We start from the raw sequence: 24,735 nt of genomic DNA on the forward strand, positions 1-24,735 counted from the left end.
TACCTGGTGTTTAAAATCGTAACTTAGTTGTCAACATTCAAAAGTTAGGAAATTCTACAGATTTTACAGATTTTGGGCTCCTCAGAAAAGGAGGTCCTACAGAGTCCAAATTCCCAGGGCAACAATTTGCAGGGCTGGGCGGACTCTGCCCCACCTGGTGGGTGTGCCCTGCTCCCTTGGCTCAGCTCCATGCTCTCTGCTGCTCTCATGACCACCCAGTTGACCCTCGAGGGCCTTTGAGCTCAAGCCCTTGATCTCCATCAACCTGGTGCATGGCTATTGGCATGCACTCCACCGTGTGCCATAGAGTTAACAGGACCTAATGTAGAGTCACACCAGCCGTGTGGCATTAGGTAGGTGACTTCACAGCTCTGAGCCCCTTCTATGCCTTCCAGCAGCTCACCAGTGAAAAGAGGAGACAGACCATGATCACAGAAATATATGCGACGAAATAAGTACTTCAACAATATTAATACCAAAGCATGATTAATTCCAAAGATTCACACCAAAGCACCCAATGGAAAGTACAGAAAGCACCTGGCAAATTGAAGGGCAGCTTCCTAGAGGAGGTGTCTTTTGAGCTGGCCTTTGAAGGATGTGTATCAGTTTGTCCAAGAATCGAGACTCTCTGGGAGAAAGGCATTCCATGCAAAATGTGTGCAAAAACAGGAGGAAGAAAACAGCCTGGTGCATTCTAGAAACAGTGAACTGGTAGATGTACCTGCAGCGGTGTAAGGCAGGAGGTGAAACTTATTAGAGTTTGAGGTCAGTATCAAAAAGCCTAGAATGCCGTACCAAGGAGGTTGGACTTTATCTGGAGGGCAAAAACAGGCTTCCAGTTGCAGATTAACATGAGCTTCATATCTTGGAAAGATCACTCTGGAGGCAGAGCTTATGGGTCAAAGCACATCCACCAAACATTGAGAACTAAATGCAAAAAAAAAAAAAAATCTGCTTTCATATCTGTAAGAAGTTTGTATATGAATGTTCATAGCAACTTTATTTATAACCCTAAACTGGAAACATTGTAAATGTCCATTACCCAAAAATTGTGGTAAATTCTTACAAAACAGAGCTCTACACAGTGAGAAAAAACAAACCACAACTAAAACCAACAACAAAGATAAATCTCAAAAACATACTGAGTGAGGGACACCTGGGTGGCTCAGTCGGTTAAGCGTCTGCCCAGGGTCCTGGGATCGAGTCCTGCATAGGGCTCCCCGCTCAGCAGGGAGCCTGCTTCTCCCTTTGCCTGCCACTCCCCCTACTTGTGTGCGCTCTCTCTCTCTCCCTCCCTCTCTCTGACAAATAAATACAGTCTTTAAAAAAAAAAAAAAACACACATACTGAGTGAAAGAAGCCAGACACACACACATACACACACAAAAGCATATACTGTACAATTCCATTTAGATGAAGTTTCAGAACAGACAAACCTAATTAGAAACGAGTGATAGAAATCAGAGAGAGCAGGTAATAGATAGCAGGACAGTGTTACATCTGGAGTGGGAGTGCACTGACTGAGAAGGGGCATGAGGGAACTTTCTGGAGTGATTCAATTCCCCATGATATGTGAGAGTGGGGGAAGTGAGCATTGGCCTTTATAGGAAAGGCTTCATGTTCTGCTGGCACATGACCTCAGCTCAGCCGATCAGATGCACCTGCCCAGCCAGTGGAGCATCCCTTCCAGTGATGGCTGCAGCAAGCAGTTCCCAGAGCAGAAGTTACTCTTGTGCAACCTTCAGTGTCCAGTGGTCGGGGTGGAGGCCACAGGGTCCTCACCACAGTGGTGTGGTGGCATGATTTGGGCAGGGTGGGGAAGTGTGGCAGGCCCTGTTCAAGGAGCTGAGAATACATGGGAGGATACAGCAGATAGAATCCTTGCCTTTAGTAGGACATTCTAGCTGAAGACACAGAGAAGAAACAAGTCAACAAATAAATAAACAAGTCATTTGGGATAGTGACAATGCAGTAAAAGAAGTAAAAGAATGATGATCTCTAATGTGAGTGGGAGAGGCTATTCAGACAGGCTGTCAGGGAAGGCTTCTCTGAGGAGGTGATGTTTGACCTGATAGCATTCCAGGCAGTGAGAACAGCATATGCAAATGCCCTGAGGTAGGAATAAGCTGGTCCGTTCAGGATTCAGAAAGTTTGGCGATATTAATATGAACAAGGGGGAGAGTGGCATGTGGTCAAACTGAAGACATAGGACAAGACGGAGAATGAGGGTCCATAGGCCATGGTAAGGAGTTTTATTGTCAGTAAAACACATAAAACAGATTTTATTGCCAGCAAAATTGAGAGATACTGAGGATTTTAAAACAGGAGACGACATGATCTGATTCACTTTTTCAAAAGATCAGGAAATGGATTATTAGAGGCAAGAGTGGAAGTGGAGATGGAAAATCAGGTGAAGAGGAGCATGATGTTTAGTTTTCTGTGTCACCCGAACTAGGCTACAGACCCAGTTACTCCATGAAACACCTACCTGGGTACTGCTGCAGAGGTACCTTGTAGATGTGATTCACACCTACGACCAGTTGACTTTACATGGAGAAGACTACCCTCCTTAATGAGGGTGTGCCTCATCCAATCAGTTAGAAGGCCTTGCGAGCAAAAACTGATTTTCCCAGAGAAGTTCAGCCTCTCAAGACTGTAGCATCAATTCCTGTCTGGGTCTCTAGGCTGCTCTTCTGTCCCACAATGTCACACTTGCCAACCTCACCCCCTCATCACGTGAGCTAATTCCTTACCAGAAATTTCTCAATAGATAGATAGAAGTAGAGATACATCCTATTGGTTCTAATTCTCTCGTGAACCCTAACTGATACAAGTAGTTCACCCCTCAGGGTTCCTGTGCCGACTAGAGCAGAGAATTGTGAAAAGGACTCTCCACGCCCCACTCACAGCGGGCACAAGAATACTGTTATTGCCCTCCTGCCTTTCTATAAGGTGCTGCTGAGGTGCTGGATACAGAATCTCTAGGGCCTTCCCTCTCCTGAGGAAAAAGTCCCCACAAAATCAAATGCACCTGAGTGGATAGTGTATAAAAGAGTCTCCTCACCAGCTTGAGTGGATGATGATACATCCGCTCAATGGAATGGTCCACAGTCATTCAAATAATGCTTCCATCATTTGTACAGAGAGTGGAAACTCAAGCACAGGATGAACAGAAGTTTGATGGGTCAGAAAAGAAAATGCTAGAAGAAAACTTAACTTAGGGGCGCCTGGGTGGCTCAGTCGTTAAGCGTCTGCCTTCGGCTCAGGTCGTGATCCCAGGGTTCTGGGATCGAGCCCCGCATTGGGCTCCCTCCTCAGCGGGAAGCCTGCTTCTCCCTCTCCCACTCCCCCTGCTTGTGTTCCCTCTCTTGCTGTGTCTCTCTCTGTCAAATAAATAAATAAAATCTTTAAAAAAAAAGAAGAAAACTTAAAAAAAATCTATCAGGGACAGTGCTGAGGAAGAGCATGGAGTGTGTGCATGAACTTTTCCATTCTTTTCAAATTCATACGATTGTGTATTTATTTTATCATCATAAATACCTGCCTAATAAAATCTGGAACTTAAAGTTTTCACTAGAATGCTAATATAAAAAAATCGATTCTCACCAAATTCCCTGTTCTATTGTGAGAAAAACTTCATCTTGTGATATACTCAGCAAGATCTTTCTTCAGCTCACTGAACTTTTAGTATGCTCAGAAATGTATCCCCTTCTTTGCTGACTTAAGCATTGTTTTATTTTTGCCATGCCCTGAACGGTTCAAAGTCCATATTAATACGCAAGGGTTTTGCAACCTTTGTTGATGCAAGCCTAGCAAGAATTCCCCAGCACTCCACCTCCTCATCAACAAAGCTGGAAAATACTATCTTAGCTTCCGTACTATCTTAGTTTCCAAAGGCTGTTTATTTGAAACAATGGTAGGAACACATGTGGACACTTACTTTTCATTCTTACATCCTCAGCTCATTTCTACTTCCTCCGTCTGCCTCCTACTTTTTTAAATTTAGTTGCACTCAGCTCAGATGTCACCATCTCTGTGAACCTCACCCCAAGTCAATCAGGAATAGAAATCTAACTGGAAAGAGCTTTGTGATTAAAAAAAAAGAGGGGGGGTATGCGGGTGGCTTTATTGGCTCCCATAACTGGAAGCCCAGGAGCCTAGGTTGGTTGAGCCAGGGACTGAAATGATGTCATCTGAACTCTGTCTCTTTTGCATCTTTCAACTTAGTTTCTCTTCTTCAGAGTGGCAGAAAGCCACCCCGACAGACAGCCCCTGATCCACATTCTCCCAGCTCCATAACCCCAATAGGGTCAGGGGAGGGGCACGAGATGAGTCTACATATAAATTCAGGACAGGATTCTGTTTGGTCCAGCTTTGGTCTTGTACCCAGGACTGTGGCGGGTGTGAGAAGATAAATGATTGACAATCTGACCAGGATCAAATGAAGTGAGACGGGGGAACTCCCCCAAAATAAATCGGGATGCTGAGAAGGCAAAGAAACACAAATGATGGAATTTTTGGTAAGGGATGTCCCCAGTTCTCCACCTGCCTGTTTATCTCCACCTATCTGAAATGTCATTTTACAGCTCCTCCCATCAAGAGATAAAATCTATTTTCCCCTGAATCTGGGCCGGGCTTGTAATTTGGTTTGACCAGTAGGATGAAGTGAAAGTGAAGGCATGTCAGTCCCAAGCGTTGGCCTTAAGAGGCCTTGAGTTTCCTTCCTCTATCTCTCTCTCCCTCCCTCTCTCCCTCCTCCACTCCCTTGTCGGTCCACTTGTCCCAGCTGAGACCCCAGAGAGTGAGAGAGCCCTGCTAAGATCCACAAAGCCACCGACAGCCCACAGCTGACCAGACAATGGGTAAGCCTTGCTGAGCCCAGCTTCCATCAGCACAACTGCCAGTCAGCATAGACTGGGGAACAAAAATCAATGTTCCTTGTTGTATATACTCTTGAGGTTTTATGGTTCTGCTATAACATTACTGCAGCAACAGATAACTGATACACTCTGCCTCTGCTCTCTGTCTCTTGCAACCCCATTCTGCAGGCAAGCTAGGCAGTCCCTCCTCCACGTCCTCATAGCCCTTAGTCAAACAGCCCACATTATACTATTGCAATTTTTATATTGAATTGTAATCATTTCTTGTAATTATTTGTTTACATATCTATATCCTTGCCAGTAAGTTCTGTGAGGGAGGGATTTTTTTTTTTTTTTTAATCTTTTTGAGCCAAACAGAAACTGGTTCAACATTCAGAGGAATTCTGAGGATAAGGAATGCCACCAAAAAACTATTTGTGAAACCCATGCTGAGTGCCCAAATCACTGGCCAGTTTGAATATCTATACTTATGTATGGGGGCCATTTGCTTTTCCTGATTTTTGTATGTCTTTCCATTGGGTTATTTCTTCTTACTAGTTTGTAAAGGGTTTTTTGTAATATTTTCTGCATAGGTATTCTTTACCACATCCATGCATTGAAAATATCCCCTCCCAGTCCATGAACTTCTCACTTCTCTTACACTATCGTTGGTGACCTATCAAACTAAACTCGATTTTTGAGTTTTCCTGAGGCTTAACTTTTCAATCTTTCCTTTATATTTTGTACTTTTTGTATTTATTTGAGAATGTCTCCTTATCCCACGGTCATAAACATACCCTCCTACATTGTCTGCTAAAAACTTGGGAGTTTGTTTCTCATACTCGGGTCTTTAATCCATCTGGAGCTGAGTCGTATGCGATATAAGGTAGAGAGTCAATTGTCCCAGTATTATTTAGTGAATCTTTATCTTTGCCCCCTCACTTGGGATGCCAGCTCAGAGCACATCTCTATATGAGCAGGGTCCATGTCAGGTATCCCTATGTGGCTGCACTAAGCTATTTGTTGATCTCTGCACGAACACACTACCACCCTGTATTTATAGGATGAGTCACTCCACCTTACTCTTTTTCTTCAAAATTGTTTTGGCTATTTCTGGTTCTTTATTTTTCCATATACACTTTATAGTCATCAAGTTGTACATACACACTCCTACACTAGATTTGTCAGAATTTTGTTTGGAATTGCATTGTATTTATAGGTTATTTGAGGAAGAATTTGTGACTTTAAAAATGGAATCTTCTTCTCCATGAACACGATGTAATTCACCATATATTAGATTTCATCTGCCCCCAAGATATACCCAAGAACCCAATAATTCTCACCACCTCATCTGTTATCAACCGGATCCAAGCCAACCCGGTAGCCTCCCTCCTGGCGTCTTTCTGCCCCCGCATCACCTCCCCTATGGCCTGTTTTCCACACAGTAGCCAGAGCCATTCTTTTAAAGACATAAGTCAGTTCGTGGCCTTTGTGCCGCCTAAAATTGCCTTGTGGCACCACCGGTGCCAAACTCCACACTTTGGGAAACACGGCTTTAAATGAACAAATGAGTGAGTGAATGGGTGGCTGCGGACTCTCTGCAAGACCCTGGCAATAAAGAAATGATCGAGGAAGGGGTGGTCCCCTCGGGGAAACCCAAACGGAAAGCAATGGCATTGGCCTGAGCGGAGAGGGCCTCGCAAGCGGCGAGGAAGAAGTTGGGAGTTCACCACGGTGACAGAGAGCGGGGAGGAGCTAGCCGCGAAAGCGCGGGCACGGGGGAGCGCGCGGGGCGCGGCGCGGGGCTGGGCGGAGAGCTCCGCGACTCCGGGGCGGGTCCGGGGCTCCACGCGGCCGCCTCGCTCCGCACGGGGACGCGCTCCGAGGGCGCGCTCCGAGGGCGCGCACCGGGCGGCGGCGGCGCGCGGGGCCGCTCTGGCGGGAGAAGCGCTTCCGGTGGCGGCGCAGGCGGCGCTGAGCGGGTCCTGCGAGCGGCGCGGGCGGCGGGGAGCGGTGAGTCGCGGGCGGCGGGCCGGGCCGGGCTGGGTGGTGAGAGCGCGGAGAGGCGAGGGCCGGGGCGGGGGCGCGCGCTCGCGGGGCGGCGGCGCGGAGACCCCCCCCGGGCGGGATGTCAGGAGCCCCCGCGCCCTGCCGGGGATACCGGGGCCGGGGTGGGGGGAGCGGTCCGCGCATCTTGGGGACCCCTACCCTCCCGCTGCCTGGCAGCTTCCCCGCCTGCAGCAGCCTGACCTGCCCCTGAGGTCCCCCTGAGCCCGGGTGGTGGAGTGCTTCTCGCCCGGGATGGGAAGGGGCTCACCCATCCACGCCGGCACGCGCCCTGCCACGCTGTGCCCGGCGGCCGCGTGACGAAACTCCCCGCGGTGAGGACACCCAAAATGGCTGCCGCGGGGACAGGCCACCATGCTACGAGCGCGAGTGATTGCCTGGCGACCGGGTGTTACCGACCCCCGTGCCCCCACACTCCTAGCTCTTGGCTTCTCCTCGTGGCGCAGAGCGGGGCTCCAGGGTCAGAGAGGAGACCACCTGTCCCCTGCCCTGGAACCCGCAATCTTGGAGGAAAGAGATAGGTGAGAGAGTGGTCCCGGACCGACCTTGCATCTCCATCCTCTCTTGATCTTTCCCACATGTCACAGGTCTCTAACCTTCCCAGAATGACAACCAAGGCATCCACTAAGTGCATGCAGGTGACTTAGGTTCATTGACTTTTACATTCTTCCAGCCCTGTGAGGTTCTTGGTTTTGCGTTCATAATCCCGATTTGAAAGCTGGTACTCAGAGAGGTTGAGTGACACGCGCAGGGTCACCCAGTTGGCCGTCTGTAGAGCAAGGCCAAGTCTCAGCTTAAATGTTACTTGCTCAAAGATGCTTTTCCTTGACTGTGTTGTCTAAAATTGCCCCCTCATGCACGCATTTTTTGTTAGACTACCCCTGTGATTTTTCTTTCATACCATTTGTCATAAGTTGAAATTAACTGTGTTTCCTTGCTCGTTTTTTTCTCATCTTGCGACCAGGGCCTATTTTTGTCTTGCTCACCTATCCATCAATTGCCTGTACCAGGTAGACCCTCAGTGAATATTTATTGAGTGCCTGAATGAAAAAGCCTACTTCTGAGTGACTTCAGAGCTCAGGCATTCAACCACTTCATGGACACCTGCCTTCTGAACCCCCACTGCATTTTGTTTGTACTTTTCTCAAACTCATAATTACTTCTTCTACCTTGTCCTCTAGTTTTTGACTTGGGCGCCTCTTGATTTTCTCTTCCATTGTCCATCCCCAGTTTCCAGGCATTGTAATAGGTGGGAAGTGGGTATGCAGGTAAATAAGGAGCCTTTGCAGCTCTTATGGTGCTGGACTCAGACTTGACATACAAGATATATAAGATGAGAGTGGAACTCTTCGGGAGGATGAGTGGAAGCTCTATCAAGAAGTTCTGGGACCTCAAGCAGGTCCTTTCTCCCTTCAGGACTGCAGGTGTCTAGCTTGCAAAAATGACAGTTTGGAAGGAAAGATCTATCTGTTCCTATCTCGCCTAGCCCTACGTATAATTGCTCCAAGTATGCATTCAAGTGTTAGATTGAGTGTGCAGGTTTTTAAGCCCATGGGCCTTCTGGAAAGGGACAGTATCTGTGGTTGTAGCTGTCAGAGAGGAACCTGTATAGGAAAGGCTGGCTATACTTCAGGGTCAGTCAGATATTTAGAATGCTCTTAATACTCTGTAGAATGTTTATGAAATCTCATGTGGATGGGTATAGAGAGGTGCCAACTGAGAGGAAGCATTCCCCCCCCTTTACTTCCTGGGGAGAAAGCTTAGAGGACATCCAGAGCAGCAGTGATCTTAAAAGCCTGTCCATCATCCAAACTTTTTGCTCTCCAGTACCTTAGAATAAAATATGGTATCTACATCCATCCTACTGTGCAAGCAGTGGTCAGATATATTTAGTTGGAATATAATCATGGGTGGAACTGACCCTTTGTGTGAGGTTAAAGGTGAGAAATCAGTAGCAATAAGTCATAAAAAAGAAAAAGGCTGACTTATCTAGAATGTGAAAAATTATTAAGTTAGAATACGTATCAAACCTACACGTAACTATACAAAGTTCAAAGTTACTAAGTTTTTAGTTAACTATTACTTTGTCAAATGTTTTCAGAGACATTATACGTAACCTGATTTGACTCTTTAAAGTGGGTAGTAAAATAAATACTCAACTGAATTCATCCAAAATACTACAGTTTGGTAGTATTTTAACATTTTTATGGGCTGATGCCACCATCTCAAGTAAAAACCAATTAAAAAATAATGGATGAGAACTTCACCCATCCTAAGAAAGTGATTAAGAAACCCAAGCCCAAAGTTGATCTTAAGGACTGAAATACGGCCGATGTTTGCATTGTCACTGGGATGTTCTCAAGTTAAATCCAAGAGTGAGGTCTGCATTGTGGGGTGGGAGATAGGGGGTGAGGAGGATGCCGGCAGGGAGACAGGCAGAAGGCAATAATTCTCCATGTCTTCTTGATTCTAGAAGAGACCCCTAGAATAGAGAAGAGTATGCAACAGAAAGCCATTGACGAGTGGAAATTCACTTTGAAGGAGTAGACTCTTTGCCCAGGATTCAGCTTTCTGGTCTGTAATTTGATCTCCTGTGTGGCCATGCCCATGAGAAAGGAATGGGGTGTGTGGACAAGCAGCCCAAAGCTAAACAAATTAGTAAATGTGCTATTTAGGCTCCTCTAGTTAGGGTGATTGCCCTTGGCAGCCACATCATCCCTGGCCTCCCAAGGGTCAGAAGCGTGGCGGAAAGTCGGACAGAAGCAGCGCTTCCGGGCTTTGCCATCTTTCGGGTGATGCTTGATTTTTCTGAGCAGCTCTACAAATAAGGGACATTTTCTTGGAGGACTGAAATGAGGATTTGGCATCTCATAATGCCTGGAAAGCCTAGTGTCTGGCACATAATGGGCACTCAGTCATGTCCCCCAGACAGTGACGTTGGCGGGGTGTTTCGCACCTGCTTGGCCCTAAGTAAACAAACAGGGCGACCTGGCTTTCTTACCTCTTTCAAACCTCTTTCAAAGTTGTTTTAATTACTAGCAAATTTCCAGTTTAATAATTTAATTTCCATTGTTAATTTTTATTCAGGGTTAAAGGTCTTTGTTAATAAGTCCGTGATGAAAAGCACATTCTCTGCTAACTTGTTACCTGCAAAATTTTGGAAGAAAAGTTTTTTGCCAATTTAAGCATTTTCTTGGCATGTAGCTAAAAGTTGGAAAGAAAAGTGATTTTTGTTAGACATTTCTGATCATCTTCTTCAGGCAGCCAAGCTCCAGTCCATTTCTTCCCCAACCCCATCAGCACCACCACCAGCAGCAACTGCATTTATGGGCAGGACTTCAGCCAGTGAGGACAGGAGCTCCCACTCATGGGGAACTGGCTCGTTAGACATGTGCCCTACCTTTGTTTAGCATTTTACAATTAATAAAGGTTTAAAAGCTGTCTTGTACACCTCAGCTTACTAATCTTACCAACTCTGTGACCCAACTCTTTCCTCTATCTTATAGATAAAAATATTGAGGCTCAGAGATGTGAAGTGACTCACCTGGTGACATGCCTAGAAAGGAAGTGACAGAATCAGGAGTCCAGTCCACACTGCGTTTGGTCCAGTCCAGTTCTGATTCCAAAGGTTGTCAGGGTAGGTGCTCACAGGACCAGGCCACAGGGCAGGGAGCTAGCCTCAACAGGAACCTGCCAGAAAGAACAGGCCAAGCAACCAGCATTAACAGCCAGGGAGTCATCTAAATATCCGTACTGGCCCTGCATCATCCCGCAACTGGCAGGGGATTGGGTCATTATTTATTTATTATTTTTATGTTCTTTCCAGCATAATTCTCCCAAACTTACCTAATCATAGGATACCCCTGGTGTACTTCTTAAAAATCTAATTCCTAGGCCCCACCAGAGCTCTACTGAATCAGAATCTCCAGGAAAATACTTTCCTGGTCACAACTGCTTCTCCAGCGAGCTGGGTTCTGGAGCTGGACAACTTAGGTTCACATTCTGCCACCCCTACTTACTTGATCAAGTTTGCTACCCACCCTTGGAAACTGAACTATTGTGAGGGTTAGATGAGATAATCATACAAGAAAAGCTCTTAGAATATAAGGTTATTAAGTTAGTGGTTATTATGAAGTAGTATCCTAATTTTGTTGATAACGATCCAGGAACTTGGAGCAGTGGGCTAATGTATACAAGGTCACAGAGTCATTGGTGGAGCTGGGATGTGAGCTCGGATCTGCTGTCTCCACAAACAGTCGCCTGAGCAGTACACACCACTTCCTTCCTTCCCTCCATCCAGGCATCCCCAGTTACAGAACAGTTGGGAAGGTACAGCTTGGAGCCAGGAATTCAAGCTCAGCTCACCAGCTCTTTCAGTGAACTTATTTGGAAAGGAAACTGATCACCATTGCCTAATCAGTGCAGACTTCACCAGCCATGAGGCTTATATGTGGTGGGAGGTGGTCCTGGGCCTAGGAACAAGGGGGTGGTCTTTACCCTTGCATAGCTGTGCACTGACTGTGGGACATCTAACCTACAAGGAAGGCAGAAGTGCCCTCCCAGAATTGTTCATGAAGATTGTGATGTAGTTTAAATAGTGACTTGGGGTAAGATGGAGTTCATTAATATTGCCAGTAAACCTATAATGTATTACTGTGTTATGAGTAGAAAATCTTTGCCGCGGCACTCATTTGGGCTTTAAAAGTTTATAAACTTGGAGCAAGTACATGGGTGGTACCGTCGATTGAGCGCACTTTATGGTTTCAGCTCAGGTCTTGATCTCGGGGATGTGAGATCAAGCCCCAAGTGCAGCTCGGCACTCAGCGTGGAGTCTGCTTAGGAGTCTCTCTCCCTTTGCCCTTCCCCCCACATGCCTGCTATGTCTCTCTCTCTAAAAACAAATCTTTTTTTAAAAAAGATTTTATTTATTTATTTGAGAGAGAGAATGAGCAGGGGAAGCAGCAGGGAGAAGGAGAAGTAGACTCCCCACTGAGCAGGGAGCCTGACACAGGGCTCGATCCCAGGACCCAAGCCGAAGGCAGTTGCTCAACCAACTGAGCCACCCAGGTGCCCCTAAAAATAAATCTTAAAAAAAAAAAAAGCTTATAAACTCTGCAACTTGGTTATTACGGATTTCAGAGCAGGCTTACTCCATTGAAATAATGGTTATTTTGAAAAGTGCATGGATTTGGATACCAGAGTCATTCAGCAAGATTAGTGATCTGATAACTCAGTTGAAGACTTTATCATCAGAGTTAAGTGATGTCCATACACAGTAAGCTCTATGTGTGAAGCATGTCTACAAGTTTTGGGGGGAAAATTTAGGTTGTATTCATTAAAATATGATTGTTTTTCAATTTACTGTTTACTGTGTTTTGGGTCTTTCCAAACCCAGGATCAAGCCAGTGTTAGACAAGAGAGGCCTTCAGTGGATATTGAATGCATAAAGTAATTTTATTTGTGAATGAATGAATAAAAAGACTTGGAGAAATTTATTTTGATGAGGCTCTCTGAGACTATATATAAAACCTTAGCCTAGAGATTGAATTTTAAGTTATTTTCCTAAGAGATTATTTCTGTCCCCTTTCAGGGGTCAATTAATGAATCAACATATATAATATGTAAAATAATCTCTTTAGAAATCACTCGTTTTTTTTTAAGATTTTATTTATTCATTTGTCAGAGAGGGAGCGCACAAGCAGGGGGAGCGGCAGGCAGAGGGAGCAGGAGAAGCAGGCTCCCTGCTGAGCAGGGAGCCCGATGCCGGGCTCGATGCGGGGCTCGATGCGGGGCTCGATGCGGGGCTCGATCCCAGGACCCCGGGATCATGACCGGAGCCAAAGGCAGATGCTTAACAACTGAGCCACCCAGGCGCCCCTAGAAATGACCCATTTAAATGCAATCTAGGGGCGCCTGGGTGGCTCAATTAAGCGACTGCCTTCGGCTCAGGTCATGATCCTGGAGTCCCTGGATCGAGTCCCCCATCAGGCTCCCTGCTCGGCAGGGAGTCTGCTTCTCCCTCTGACCCTCCCGACCCTCCCCCCTCTCATGTGCTCTCTCTCTCAGTCTCTCTCTCTCAAATAAATAAATAAAATCTTAAAAAAAAAAAAAAATAAATGCAATCTAATTCTCTAATAATTAATGATCCCAGATAGCCACATCCTGAGTTCATTGTAAGTGATTTTGTCTTTAAGTGATAAAGCCTTGAGTATCTTCTGATAGCAAAGTGATGTCAGTCAACCACAGAAAACTTTTTAAAATCTCACTTTTTTTTTTCTCCTACAAAAAATATTTTAATACCTTTAAAATACAAATTTTTCTATAAAATTACTCATGGAAAAGATTCTTAAGTCAGAATTAATACCTCAACTGGTGAAACTTCAGGAAGCTCCTTACAGCTATTCAAGTATACAAGCAGGTCACTTTACCAGCCATTTCCCTGTCATGTCTCTGTTCTGGACTCTTAACAGCCTCTGTCCCTCTTTAGCACCCCCTGTTCCATCAGTTCAGATCATGAAAGCTGAATCTCTTGAACATCAGAAATGTGCCAAGATGATGTGGTGTAAACCTTAACATTTTGCTGTTGACCATCTGCAGTTATCAAACCAGCTGGTAACTGGCTCGTAAGTTCCTGCTGGGGAAGCTCTTCACTTAGTCCCCCTGTGGCTGTGATGCTCCACCCCTCCTGTCTCTCTTCATGGCCTCTCCGAATTTCGGAAGATGTTTCAGCAGTTGCGCACAACTGTCAAAGCCTTAGGTAGACGTGCAAAGGGAATAGCCTCCCACTGAAGTCTTGTGATTCTCGACATGGCATCTTTCACTCGCTTCCGGTGTGATAAAGCCGGGCAACTCACACATTCTTGAACACAGTCTTTGGTCTGCTGTGCAGTCTGTCCCTTTAAGGTATGGCATTTTTCCTTATCCATGCTACTTCTGCGATCCAAAGATATATATGTTGTTCTCTGAAACTTTTTTTTCTTTTTTTGAGAGAGGAAGAGAGCATGAGCAAGGGGAGGGGCAGAGGGAGAGGGAAAGAGAGAATCTTAAGCGGACTCCACGCCCAGCACAGAGCCCAACATGGGGCTCGATCTCACCTCCCTGAGATCATGACCTGAGCCGAAATCAAGAGTTGGGTGCTTAACCGACTGAGCCACCCAGGCACCCCTCTCTGAAACTTTCTTTTGAACCATTTTGGCTTCTTGATAATTCCTGCTGTCCCCAGTATCATCATAAAGTTGTACAACATAATGACTTCGTCCAGTGTTCTCTGCAGAAATTCCTAGTTGATGAGTACCTGTTATAAAACTGCCAGAACTATGTGCTCAGCTGTGTTTGAGAACAACTTTCTATAAAGGTGTCTGATCTTTGACCAGGTTCACCCTGGGCAGGGTGAGGGAGCGAGCCCAGGAACCGCAAACCTCCAGACAGCTGCACACTTCATGGCTGAACGAGACTGCGATGAAACCAAACCAGTTCCTACCTCTCCCACCCCTGGGGACTTGCCTTCCTCCTCACAAAGGTGCCTGAAGTGGCTCTGGCACCCCCAACCCTCTGACCCAAATAGCTACCCCCAAGTATGCAGGAACCAATGCTGCCCACCAGCCAGTGGGCGCCCAGGACACAGTGATTTGACCAAGCAGTCAGGCCCTGCCATGGCCCAGCCAGCAGGTGGAAAGGGGGCATGCCCCAGGGACCCCCCACGTGGTGGCAAAGGCCATGTGGGCACGTTCGCCCTGTAGGTGGCTGCAGGGTCAGAGGCCCAGGTGAGCTTCAGCCTCCTCCCTCAGCCAGCTCCGGGTACAAAATGCAGCTGCCTGCGATGCTGATGAGAGGGGTCCCCAGCAGCACCTCAGTGCCCCCTTCTCCAGCACCCTGACTCAATGCACAAAGAGCTGCTGCTTGGTCCGCAATCAGAGCACCCAGGCCTGGGGATGGACAGGAGGGAGACGAGTACCCCAGGGCCTTGGTGGGACCACTCATGGTCCCACTGTTTAATGTGGAATAGGACACAAATTTTTAAAAAGAAAAAGAAAAAATGAAAGTAGGACTCCTGATTATAGATACTGGTTGATTTATTTAGAGTTGAGAAAGTGAAGTGTGCTTGAAGGTTCATGCATGAAAAGCCTTGTCTAATTGAAACATGGGAGTCACAGTTAATAATTAAAATTTTACCTGGCTTGAGATCAGCTGTCTTTGTAAGAATGTTAATATGGCGTTTCTGAGTAGGCTTTATGTTTTTGAAATTCGTAGAGGCAGAGACAGATTATCAAGGCTAGTTGGTATTTCATATACCAGTATATAGTGTTATTTGAAATCCTTTCTAAGTAGGGAAAATAGTGCTGTATTAGTTTCCTATTGCTGCTATAACAAATAACCACAAAGTTAGTAGTTGTAAAATAGTACATTAACCTATAGTTCTGGAGGTCGGAAGTCTAAAATGAGTCTGTGTTACTTTTGGAGGCTCTTTGCCTTTTCCAGCTTCCAGAGGCTGCCCACACTCCTTGGCTCACTGCCCCACATCACCCCAGTCTCTGCTTGTCTCACATCTGTTCCTCAGACTCTGCCTCTCCTGCCCTCCTCTTGCTCTTGTAGGGGCTCTTGTGATTACATCAGGCCCACCTGAATAAGCCAGGGTAGTTTCCCAGTCTCAAGATCCTTAACTTAATCACACCAACAAAGTCCCTTTGCCACAGAAGGTGACATATTCCCAGTGTGTCAGGATAGGATGTGCACATCTTGGGGAAGAGGCATTATTCAGCCTACCAGAGGTCCATACAGGGCCCATCGATGTATGCTTTCAGTGTTGAGGTTTGGGTGGGCTTGGCCTGGAGTCTGAAGATCAGCCTCCTCCTTCTCTTGCTGGGTAGATAAGGTTTAGTTGGGAGCAACATCTCAGATTCTTACTTTCGTCTTCCATAAAAATGGTACAGTATTCATAGAGCACACTATCATGAGAACTGAGATAGAATGTTCTGCCACAGGCACATAGTAGGGGCTTGCACTCTTAGGCAAGCATCTAGCCCAGTTCCTTGCCTGTAATACAAACTCCAGACATGTTGAGGTTCCTCTCCCCCATTTCTCTCCTTTTTCTTTGCCTGTTAAAGAAAGACCTTGTGAGGCCTCCACAGCCCTCTTGCTCACGTGCTCCAGAGTCGCCACAGGCTCCTTGTAGTGCAGAACTTCACGGTGTCGGTAGGAACGTTTGCATTAGAGGGAAAAAGAGGGCCTCAAAGAGACCAGTTCTGTGCGGGCATTAGTTGGTATACTTTGAGGGGAGCATAGCTAACAGAAAGTGGGTAGAGGAGAAAGAGGGAACTGGCAGACCAGTGCCCAGGAGTGCAGTCCTGCTGTGGTCCTGCCGCTTTTCTTCTGCCACCGGCACCAGTCACACCACCTGCGTGGGTTATTTGCACACCCCCCCCCCCCCCCCCCCGGGCCTCTGTTTCCTCATCTGTATGGTGCAGTTAAAAATGGTAGGTCTTTTTAAAGACCCTATCCAGCTCTTACGCGATTAGGACGTTTTGATTTTATAAAGTAACCAGGTTTTAAACCCAGATCCTGTTTGTGGCAACTTGACCTAAATGTTGCTTTCTATTTCACAAATTGGAGATGGTTTGTTATGAAGAACTAGGATTCTGTGAATGCAACGTGTTAATTTGGGGGATGATGTATGTTAGGTGTAAGGACAAGTAGTGATGGTGAGGGTTGTACTTGAAGGCAAGAAAGATTACTGGGTACTCAGTTTTATGAGAACAGTCCGTATCAGATATCCACCGGGGAACACAGTGATTGCTCAGGCCTGAGGGGCGGCATAGGCAGCGCAGAGAAACGCCAGGAAGGAAGCCGCTCCAGCTGCACGTACAGCCACAGCCTGGTGCCCAGACTGCAGGAGGGCCGGGCCAGAGCGCCGGCACAGTCCCACGCCCGCCTCTTGCTAGGCCTACGGAATCTGAACCTCAAGACGGGAGATAGTAATTGTCTTTGCAGAGGGACGTGTGATGTGTGTGTGCAGTCTCTCCCTACTTGCTACCACCATGGTCAGAATTTTTAGAACTTGCCAAGACAACCATCTCTGCAGTGTCCCCCACCCCTAGACTGGCCCCTCAGGGTTGTATGCTCCTCTCTTCACTATCCCAACATGGGAGTCACCACCTACCAAGGTGTTCTTCCTTTTGGCCAGTTGGACTACGGAGAGACTGTCTTGCAGGACACCATGCTCTCCTTGCTTTTTCTCCGGCTGGTCACTCCTTGTCAGCCTCCTTTGCTGTAACCCCACCTGCTGAATCCACTCCATTCCCTGGGGGGCACTAAGGATCTCAGCAGGGCCCCAGGTCTCTGCAGACACGTCTAAAAACTACTGCTGTCCTGAATGTGAATTGGAGATTTTGTTTTGCTTTTTTGCAAGTGTTATAAATAACACATTTGACGTATTCTAATTCAAAATTTAGACATTTCTCATACAATGGCACAGCTCTTTGATGTACATTGTATTTCTTGTATCCCTGGACTTGATGCCCATGATGTTGATGTGTCCTAATTTGAAATTCAGATGTTTCTCTTACCACAGCTCAATCAGCCAAAACCCAGCAGGGACAAACCTGTAGTCTGACAAAGTCATGCTCATTGGCTTCTTGCATCGAGGGAGACCGCAGACCAGAGGAACAGAGTGTGTCTTGCCAACAAAGGAGGAGATAAAGCTTTTAGAGCATCTTGGAGAACAGTGGACTTTCAAGGAAGCTTAGTGAAGCAATATTTTGATTGGCTTAAACCAGGGCTGGGTGTTAAGGTCTAGACTGTGACGTGGCCCCATTGCCCTGTTTCCTTGGAAATTACAAAGTTAAGAAAATTGTGGAATGTCGTGTCCAGAAACTCCCTAATCTTAAGCTCCACACCTGTGCTGGAAATCCAGGCTCCTTTTCATTGTCCGGAGTGGGATGTTTCATTCTTTCTGTTTTGAATTCAAATAGCAAAGATTATAGAAGACACAATGTCTTGGTGAGATAAGAAAGCAGTAGTCATCCAAAGAAGGGCAGTGTTATGACACTTTATAGCTGTGACCTTGGGAGTGATATGGTTTCCCAGTAACCTTGCAGCTGGCTTTATCCGTGCTTGTTATTCCAGCTGTGGCTTTATGAGTAGCAGGGCTGACTTTCTCAGTCTCACCGACCAGCTGTTTCACAGGCACTGGATCCCTCACATCTCTTGTCCTAACGTGCTCGAGTTTGATCCAGTGGGCTATGATACTTATTAGTTTGAGATTTTGAGAAAGTATAAATGACAAGAGTGCCTACCATCTGCACTTGGCATCTTAAGGTACCTAAGAACTTGAGAAGCACTAAAAAATAACTTCGTGAAAAATGACCTGGAAAAGAAAGCTGCTATTCGAACTGATATTAGAAATGTAGGGAAGGGAAACAGGAATAAAAAAGCAGTGGTTTGAAGCCTTCATAGTGATTCGGTCCTTCAGTCTGCTAATGTCACACAGAGAGATCTAGTCTAAGGAGATCACCAGCTTTGAGGGAAAAGATCATAGACAAGGATACATTATTTATCATGGTGAAAAACTGGAAATGATTTAGACATTAAAGGTGTTGTTACATACCTAAAATGAATATTTAGTGCCATGGGGAATGCTCATGAAGTAAGCGCCAAAAAAAAAAAAAAAAATCAGGAAATTAAAATACAGAGTATGATATCAACTTTATTTTTTATTTATATGATGTGTATAAAAAATGTCTGCAAGGCATTACCAAAACATAAAGGATGGTTATCTCAGTGTGGCTAAATTATCAGAGATTTTGGTTTTTTGTTCTATATTTTCTACAATAATACAGTGCAGTTCTAAAAATAAGTGTGTATCACTCAGAGAAAGAAAGTAGTTACTTTTGGGAAAATAGTAATGGTTCTTAGCTATAAAATAGGTATCACATGAGGGAAATGATACGCCATAGTGTTACTCATATTTGTGGGCTTGTCCGAATGTGTTTTTCCCACCATGTCCCTGTTGGATTGAGGAACATAAGTTTGCATTTTTGTTTGGTGGTTTATATGTTGAACAAGGCTGACTGAATCTGAGTCTTTTTCTAATTGTGGAATTTTTAGCATGTAACCAACGCTTTTTACATAATTAGTCACTTCTACCGGTAGAAATAACACAGTTAGTAGACCAGAATGGAGTAGTAGTTTGGCGTTGGTTGTTGCACCCAGAAAAGGGGTTTCAAACTTCAGATCCTGTTACTGCTGATGTTATTTTTAACTTTTTCTATTTCTACTTTTTCTAGAGTATTTCTAGGCTTCCAAAAGTTAAGGAATGATGAAATACCATGTATCTATCAGGAGAAATATGTGGGAAATTATTGAAATTTGGTTAAGATCAGTTGGGATTTATGGACAAAGTAACTTTGGAGTTAGATTGTCTTTCTGCCGTTTATAGCAAAGTTATTTTTATAAAGAGGAATGTACATAAATTTTCAGCTGGAAATTAATGTGACTATAGAGTTTCTAAAATGTGTAGCAACATTGTAAGTCTTGACTAGACTTGTCTTTTTGACCCCCTAGAGTCCAGGACGATGTCTGGAGAACTTCCACCAAACATTAACATCAAGGAACCTCGATGGGATCAAAGCACCTTTGTTGGGCGAGCCAATCATTTCTTCACTGTAACAGATCCCAGGAATATCCTGTTAACCAATGAACAACTAGAGAATGCAAGAAAAGTAGTGCATGATTACAGGTAACATTAATGATTATACTTTTTGATTAATACGGTAATAGGTCATCATGTTAACCTATTGTCTTTAAACCTTCACTTAGTGATTTTACAACTTTTTTTTTTTGCAATGGAATCCTCTTTACCAAAAAAAAGAGGAAATAGGAAGATGTGTTTTATCCCCTGAGGCTGAGCCTTAATGCAGATATCCGGGGTTCACAGTGACCTGAAAATAAGACAGCCATCCCTCCAACTCCTAGGTACCGATCTGTGAGGTCCCCTTTCCCAGTGCTCTGCCTCCTCACCCCAGTACGTCCCTGGGTCAATAGCCCCCCATGCATCTTTCTGTCCCCGGATGGAGATAACCTCGTGCGGAAAGCAAGCTGTCAAGAATTAGAGTAGGTTGGTTGCTTCTGAAATAAAGCCTCAATGAATAAACCTCGCAGGTAGGAGCTCAGCTGGAAAGATGCTGGTGGCAGGTTTGTAGGTTTGGGCTGCAGTTCATCAATTCAAAGAGCCAGTCATGACGTCAGAAGAGAGATGCTCTAATAAGGCAGTGGTCACAGCCGTCTCCATAAAAGACCACATAAGAAATATTTCAGGGGGCGCCTGGGTGGCTCAGTCGTTAAGCATCTGCCTTCGGCTCAGGTCATGATCCCGGGGTCCTGGGATCGAGCCCTGCATCGGGCTCCCTGCTCCGCAGGAAGCCTGCTTCTCCCTCTCCCACTCCCTCTGCTTGAGTTCCTGCTTTCACTATCTCTCTCTCTGTCAAATAAATAAATAAAATCTTTAAAAAAAAAAAAAGAAATATTTCAGGCTTTGTAGGCCACAGAGGGTTTCTGCCCCGTAGTTTTCTTAGTTTTTTGTTTTTGTTTTGGGTTTTTATTTTTTATTTTTTTAAAAATCCTTTTAAAAAATGAAAAGCCACTCTTAGCAAGCGAGGCAGACAGGCCATAGACACTAGTTTACAGCCTCCTGCTCTAGGGGAGGGTCAGCCAGTAGCTGAGATCTGGAGCCGCGTTGGGGGAGTGGTCTTTGACGCTCACGTGGGAGGTTAGGGAAGGAACCAAGGGCAAAGGGCAGTCTGTAAAGTTTGTCATCAAACACAGGCTGGCCAGATCTTAGCATGGGCCCGCGCATCAGGAGAGGAGAGCCGAGCAACAGGACATCTTGGAACCTTATGCGAAAGTGCTGAAGAACAGGCAGAGGAAGAGCAAAGCGCATGTCAGGGATTCAGGAAAGGAAATGTTCGATGAATCTGGAACAAAAGCCATAAAAAGGAGAGGTGCAGAGGAAAAGACAGCGAGAGGAGTTGAAAAGAAGACATAAAAACACTGCAAAGAAGCTAACACTGTAAGAGCAAGACGGGGGCAGTGGGCGGCACTAATGACAGAGCTGGCTCCGTGGAAAAGGAGAAACAAAGACATGGAGAGTAAACCCGAGACCCTCCTCCAGTGGGGAAGAACAGATGTTGGCACACTTTTCCCGCAGAGGGCCAGGTGGCAGATATTTTCTGCCTTGCAGGCCATACATTCTCTCTTGCATATTCTTGTTGTTTTTGCTTTTTTTTTTATTTACAGCCCTCTAAAAATGTAAAAACCATTCTTAGCACAAGAGCCATTCAGAAACAGGCCATGGGCTGTAGTTTGTCAGTTCCCAGTACAGACGTAAAAGTGGAAGCGGATTAGGGGTTGCCAAGAAATGGGGGAAAGACTCCAGAGGAGCTTGCAGGAACGTTTGGGGAGATGAAAGTATTCCACCCCGTGATTCTGGAGGTGGCTACACCACTGTACCTTTTCCAAAGCTCATCAAATCGTACTCTTAAAATGGTTGACTTTTATTGCATTTGAATTATACCTCCGTAAAGCTGATTTAATTTTTTGAAAAAGAAGATGCTTCCCAATTCATTTGCAACACTGATACTCTAAATGACAGAAGTACACTGCAAGAAAATGGTGGCCCATCTTGCAAATTAATAACGTAAAAATCCAAAATAAAATACTAGCACATCAAATCCAGCCTTTCATGAAAGTATGAACAAGTAGGATTTATTCCAGGAATAAAAAGTTGATTTATTTTAGGACATCTATCAATATAATTTATCAGATTGAAGCAAGAAAGTCACTCTTGATAGATGCCCAAAAGAAGGTTAAATTATCCATGTGTTTCTCAGAAAATAATTAATCAGCTAGGAATAATGTATTGTATTTCTTTAATATGGTAAAGAATACACATCCACATTAGCAGCCAGCATCACACTAAATGATGAAACAGTAGAGCTGAATGAACTTCCCAGACAGTTCTGCAGAAAAGCAATCCTGTGGAATATTTCCCCCAATACCAGAGAGGGAGAGAGAGAGAGAAAGATAGAAAGCTAGGGAGGGAGGGAGGAAGGAAAGGAGGAAAGAAAGAGGAGAGAAAGTGGCTTCCATAGTCAAATTTGGAAAAGTTTACAGCCCATTCTTTTTTTTATCCTTAAGATTTTATTTTTAAGTAATCTCCACACCCAACATGGGGCTTGAACTTACAACCCTGAGATCAAGAGTTGCACTGACTGAGCCAGCCAGGCACCCCTACATCCTATTCTTAAGGGTGTCACATCCCATTGACTTCTGAAAAATTCCAAGAAGTATTAGAGTAAATAAAGCCGTTAGTCCATTTTCCCAAACTTGAACATGGGCCTTTTTTCTTTCCCATAACACCTTATAACATCTAAGAACACGCCCCTAAAAATCTTGCTCTAGGAGGCATTCTCTTTAAAGTTAGAAGCAAGTCAGGGATACCTTTATCTTCCTTATTGTATAACATTGTTCTGGGATCCCTAACCAATTCAGTAAGACATAAAAAAGAAATAAGAGGGGCGCCTGGCTGACTTATCAGTGGAGCATGGGGTCCTGAATTTGAGCCACATGTTGAGTGTAGAGATTGCTTAAATAAACTTAAAAAAAAAAGAAAGAAAGAAAGAAGATGTACAAATCTTAAAAATATGAGACAATTTCTTTCTCTTTTTTTTTTTTCAAATGATGATTTTCTCACCAATCAACTACCAGTGGAACAAATAAGAGAATATGACAAGTAGACTACACAAAAAGTCAACAGTTTCCTATACATCAGCAATAATCAATTAGACAATATTATTTTAATACCATTCATAAGACCAAAAAGATATATATATACCTATATATAAAATATCTAGGAATACACTTACCTGGAAATGTGAAGCAGTTCCAAGCCCACTTGGGGGGTCATTAAAAGAAGCCTTTGATAACTGGAGCAACATGCAGTAAGTCTGGATAGAAATTTTTTTTTTTTTTTAAGATTTTATTTATTTATTTGACAGAGAGAGACACAGAGAAGGAACACAAGCAGGGGGAGTGGGAGAGGGAGAAGCAGGCTTCCCACGGAGCAGGGAGCCCGATGTGGGGCTCGATCCCAGGACCCCGGGATCGTGACCTGAGCTGAAGGCAGACGCTTAATGACTGAGCCACCCAGGCGCCCCTGGATAGAAAGTCTTAATATGGTAGAGGTGTCAGTTCTCTCCAAATCAATGCAGTTTCAGTCTAAATACAATTGTGCTCACCTATAAAATTGACAGAATAATTCTGAGCATTGTCCAAAAAAATAATGAGCATAACTCAGGCACTTTTGAAAGAGGAGAGACCACTGTTCTACCAGGCATAGAATGGACTGTCATTTGGAGGGTGGGCATCGGCCCCACAAGGTGAAGATGGTGGGAAGTCCATAGAAAGCCCCAAAGCAAATAGAGAGCCCAGAAATGGACCCTCAACTCTATGGTCAACTCATCTTTGACAAAGCAGAAAAGAATGTCCAATGGAAAAAAGACAGTCTCTTCAACAAATGGTGTTGGGAAAATTGGACAGCTACATGCAGAATGAAAAGGGACCATTTCCTTACACCACACACAAAAATAGACTCAAAATGGTTGAAAGACCTCAATGTGAGACAGGAGTCCATCAAAATCCTAAAGGAGAACACAGGCAGCAACCTCTTCGACCTCAGCCGCAGCAACTTCTTCCTAGAAACATTGGCAAAGGCAAGGGAAGCAAGGGCAAAAATGAACTATTGGGACTTCATCAAGATAAAAAGCTTTTGCACAGCAAAAGAAACAGTCAACAAAACCAAAAGACAACCGACAGAATGGGAGACGATATTTGCAAATGACATATCAGATAAAGGGCTAGTATCCAAAATCTATAAAGAACTTATCAAACTCAACACCCAAAGAACAAAGGATCCAATCAAGAAATGGGCAGAAGACATGAACAGACATTTTTCCAAAGAAGACATCCAAATGGCCAACAGACACATGAAAAAGTGCTCAACATCGCTCGGCATCAGGGAAATCCAAATCAAAACCTCAATGAGATACCACCTCACACCGGTCAGAATGCCTAAAATTAATAAGTCAGGAAACGACAGATGTTGGTGGGGATGCGGAGAAAGGGGATCCCTCCTACACTGTTGGTGGGAATGCAAGCTGGTGCAACCACTCTGGAAAACAGTATGGAGGTTCCTCAAAAAGTTGAAAATAGAGCTACCATACGATCCAGCAATTGCACTACTGGGTATTTACCCCAAAGATACAAATGTAGGGATCCGAAGGGGTACATGCACCCTGATGTTTATAGCAGCAATGTCCACAGTAGCCAAATGTGGAAAGAGCCAAGATGTCCATCGACAGATGAATGGATAAAGAAGATGTGGCATATATATACAATGGAATATTATGCAGCCATCAAAAGGAATGACATCTTGCCATTTGCAACAACGTGGATGGAACTGGAGGGTGTTATGCTGAGCGAAATAAGTCAATCAGAGAAAGACATGTATCATATGACCTCACTGATATGAGGAATTCTTAATCTCAGGAAACAAACTGAGGGTTGCTGGAGTGGGGTGTGGGGTGGGAGGGATGGGATGGCTGGGTGATAGACATTGGGGAGGGTATGTGCTATGGTGAGCACTGTGAATTGTGCAAGACTGTTGAATCACAGATCTGTACCTCTGAAACAAATAATGCAATATATGTTAAGAAAAAAAAAAAGAAGATAGCAGGAGGGGAAGAATGAAGGGGGGGAA

The 24,735-nt window shown here is 44.9% G+C and overlaps 1 protein-coding gene and 1 pseudogene across 3 annotated transcripts in view; one reads left to right on the forward strand and one right to left on the reverse strand.

Moving 5' to 3' along the window:
• Window positions 1–6,788: 6,788 nt before the first annotated feature.
• SFXN1 (sideroflexin 1) overlaps window positions 6,789–24,735 on the forward strand; it is a 40,090-nt gene continuing 22,143 nt past the window's right edge. The window contains exons 1-3 of one of the 3 annotated variants that reach the window (XM_032403748.1): window positions 6,811–6,872; window positions 13,524–13,829; window positions 19,485–19,659. In XM_032403748.1, the coding sequence (XP_032259639.1) occupies window positions 19,496–19,659 (164 nt within the window). In that variant the 5' untranslated portion in view covers window positions 6,811–6,872; window positions 13,524–13,829; window positions 19,485–19,495. Of the gene's footprint in view, window positions 6,873–7,275; window positions 7,448–13,523; window positions 13,830–19,484; window positions 19,660–24,735 lie in introns of those variants that run through there. The other 2 variants (XM_032403747.1, XM_032403750.1) reach the window with 2 other exon arrangements.
• LOC116632126 lies at window positions 13,087–13,896 on the reverse strand (annotated as a pseudogene).

This window comes from Phoca vitulina, unplaced genomic scaffold (assembly GCF_004348235.1).
Source record: "Phoca vitulina isolate PV1807 unplaced genomic scaffold, GSC_HSeal_1.0 scaffold6, whole genome shotgun sequence".
Taxonomy (NCBI): Eukaryota; Metazoa; Chordata; class Mammalia; order Carnivora; family Phocidae; genus Phoca; species Phoca vitulina.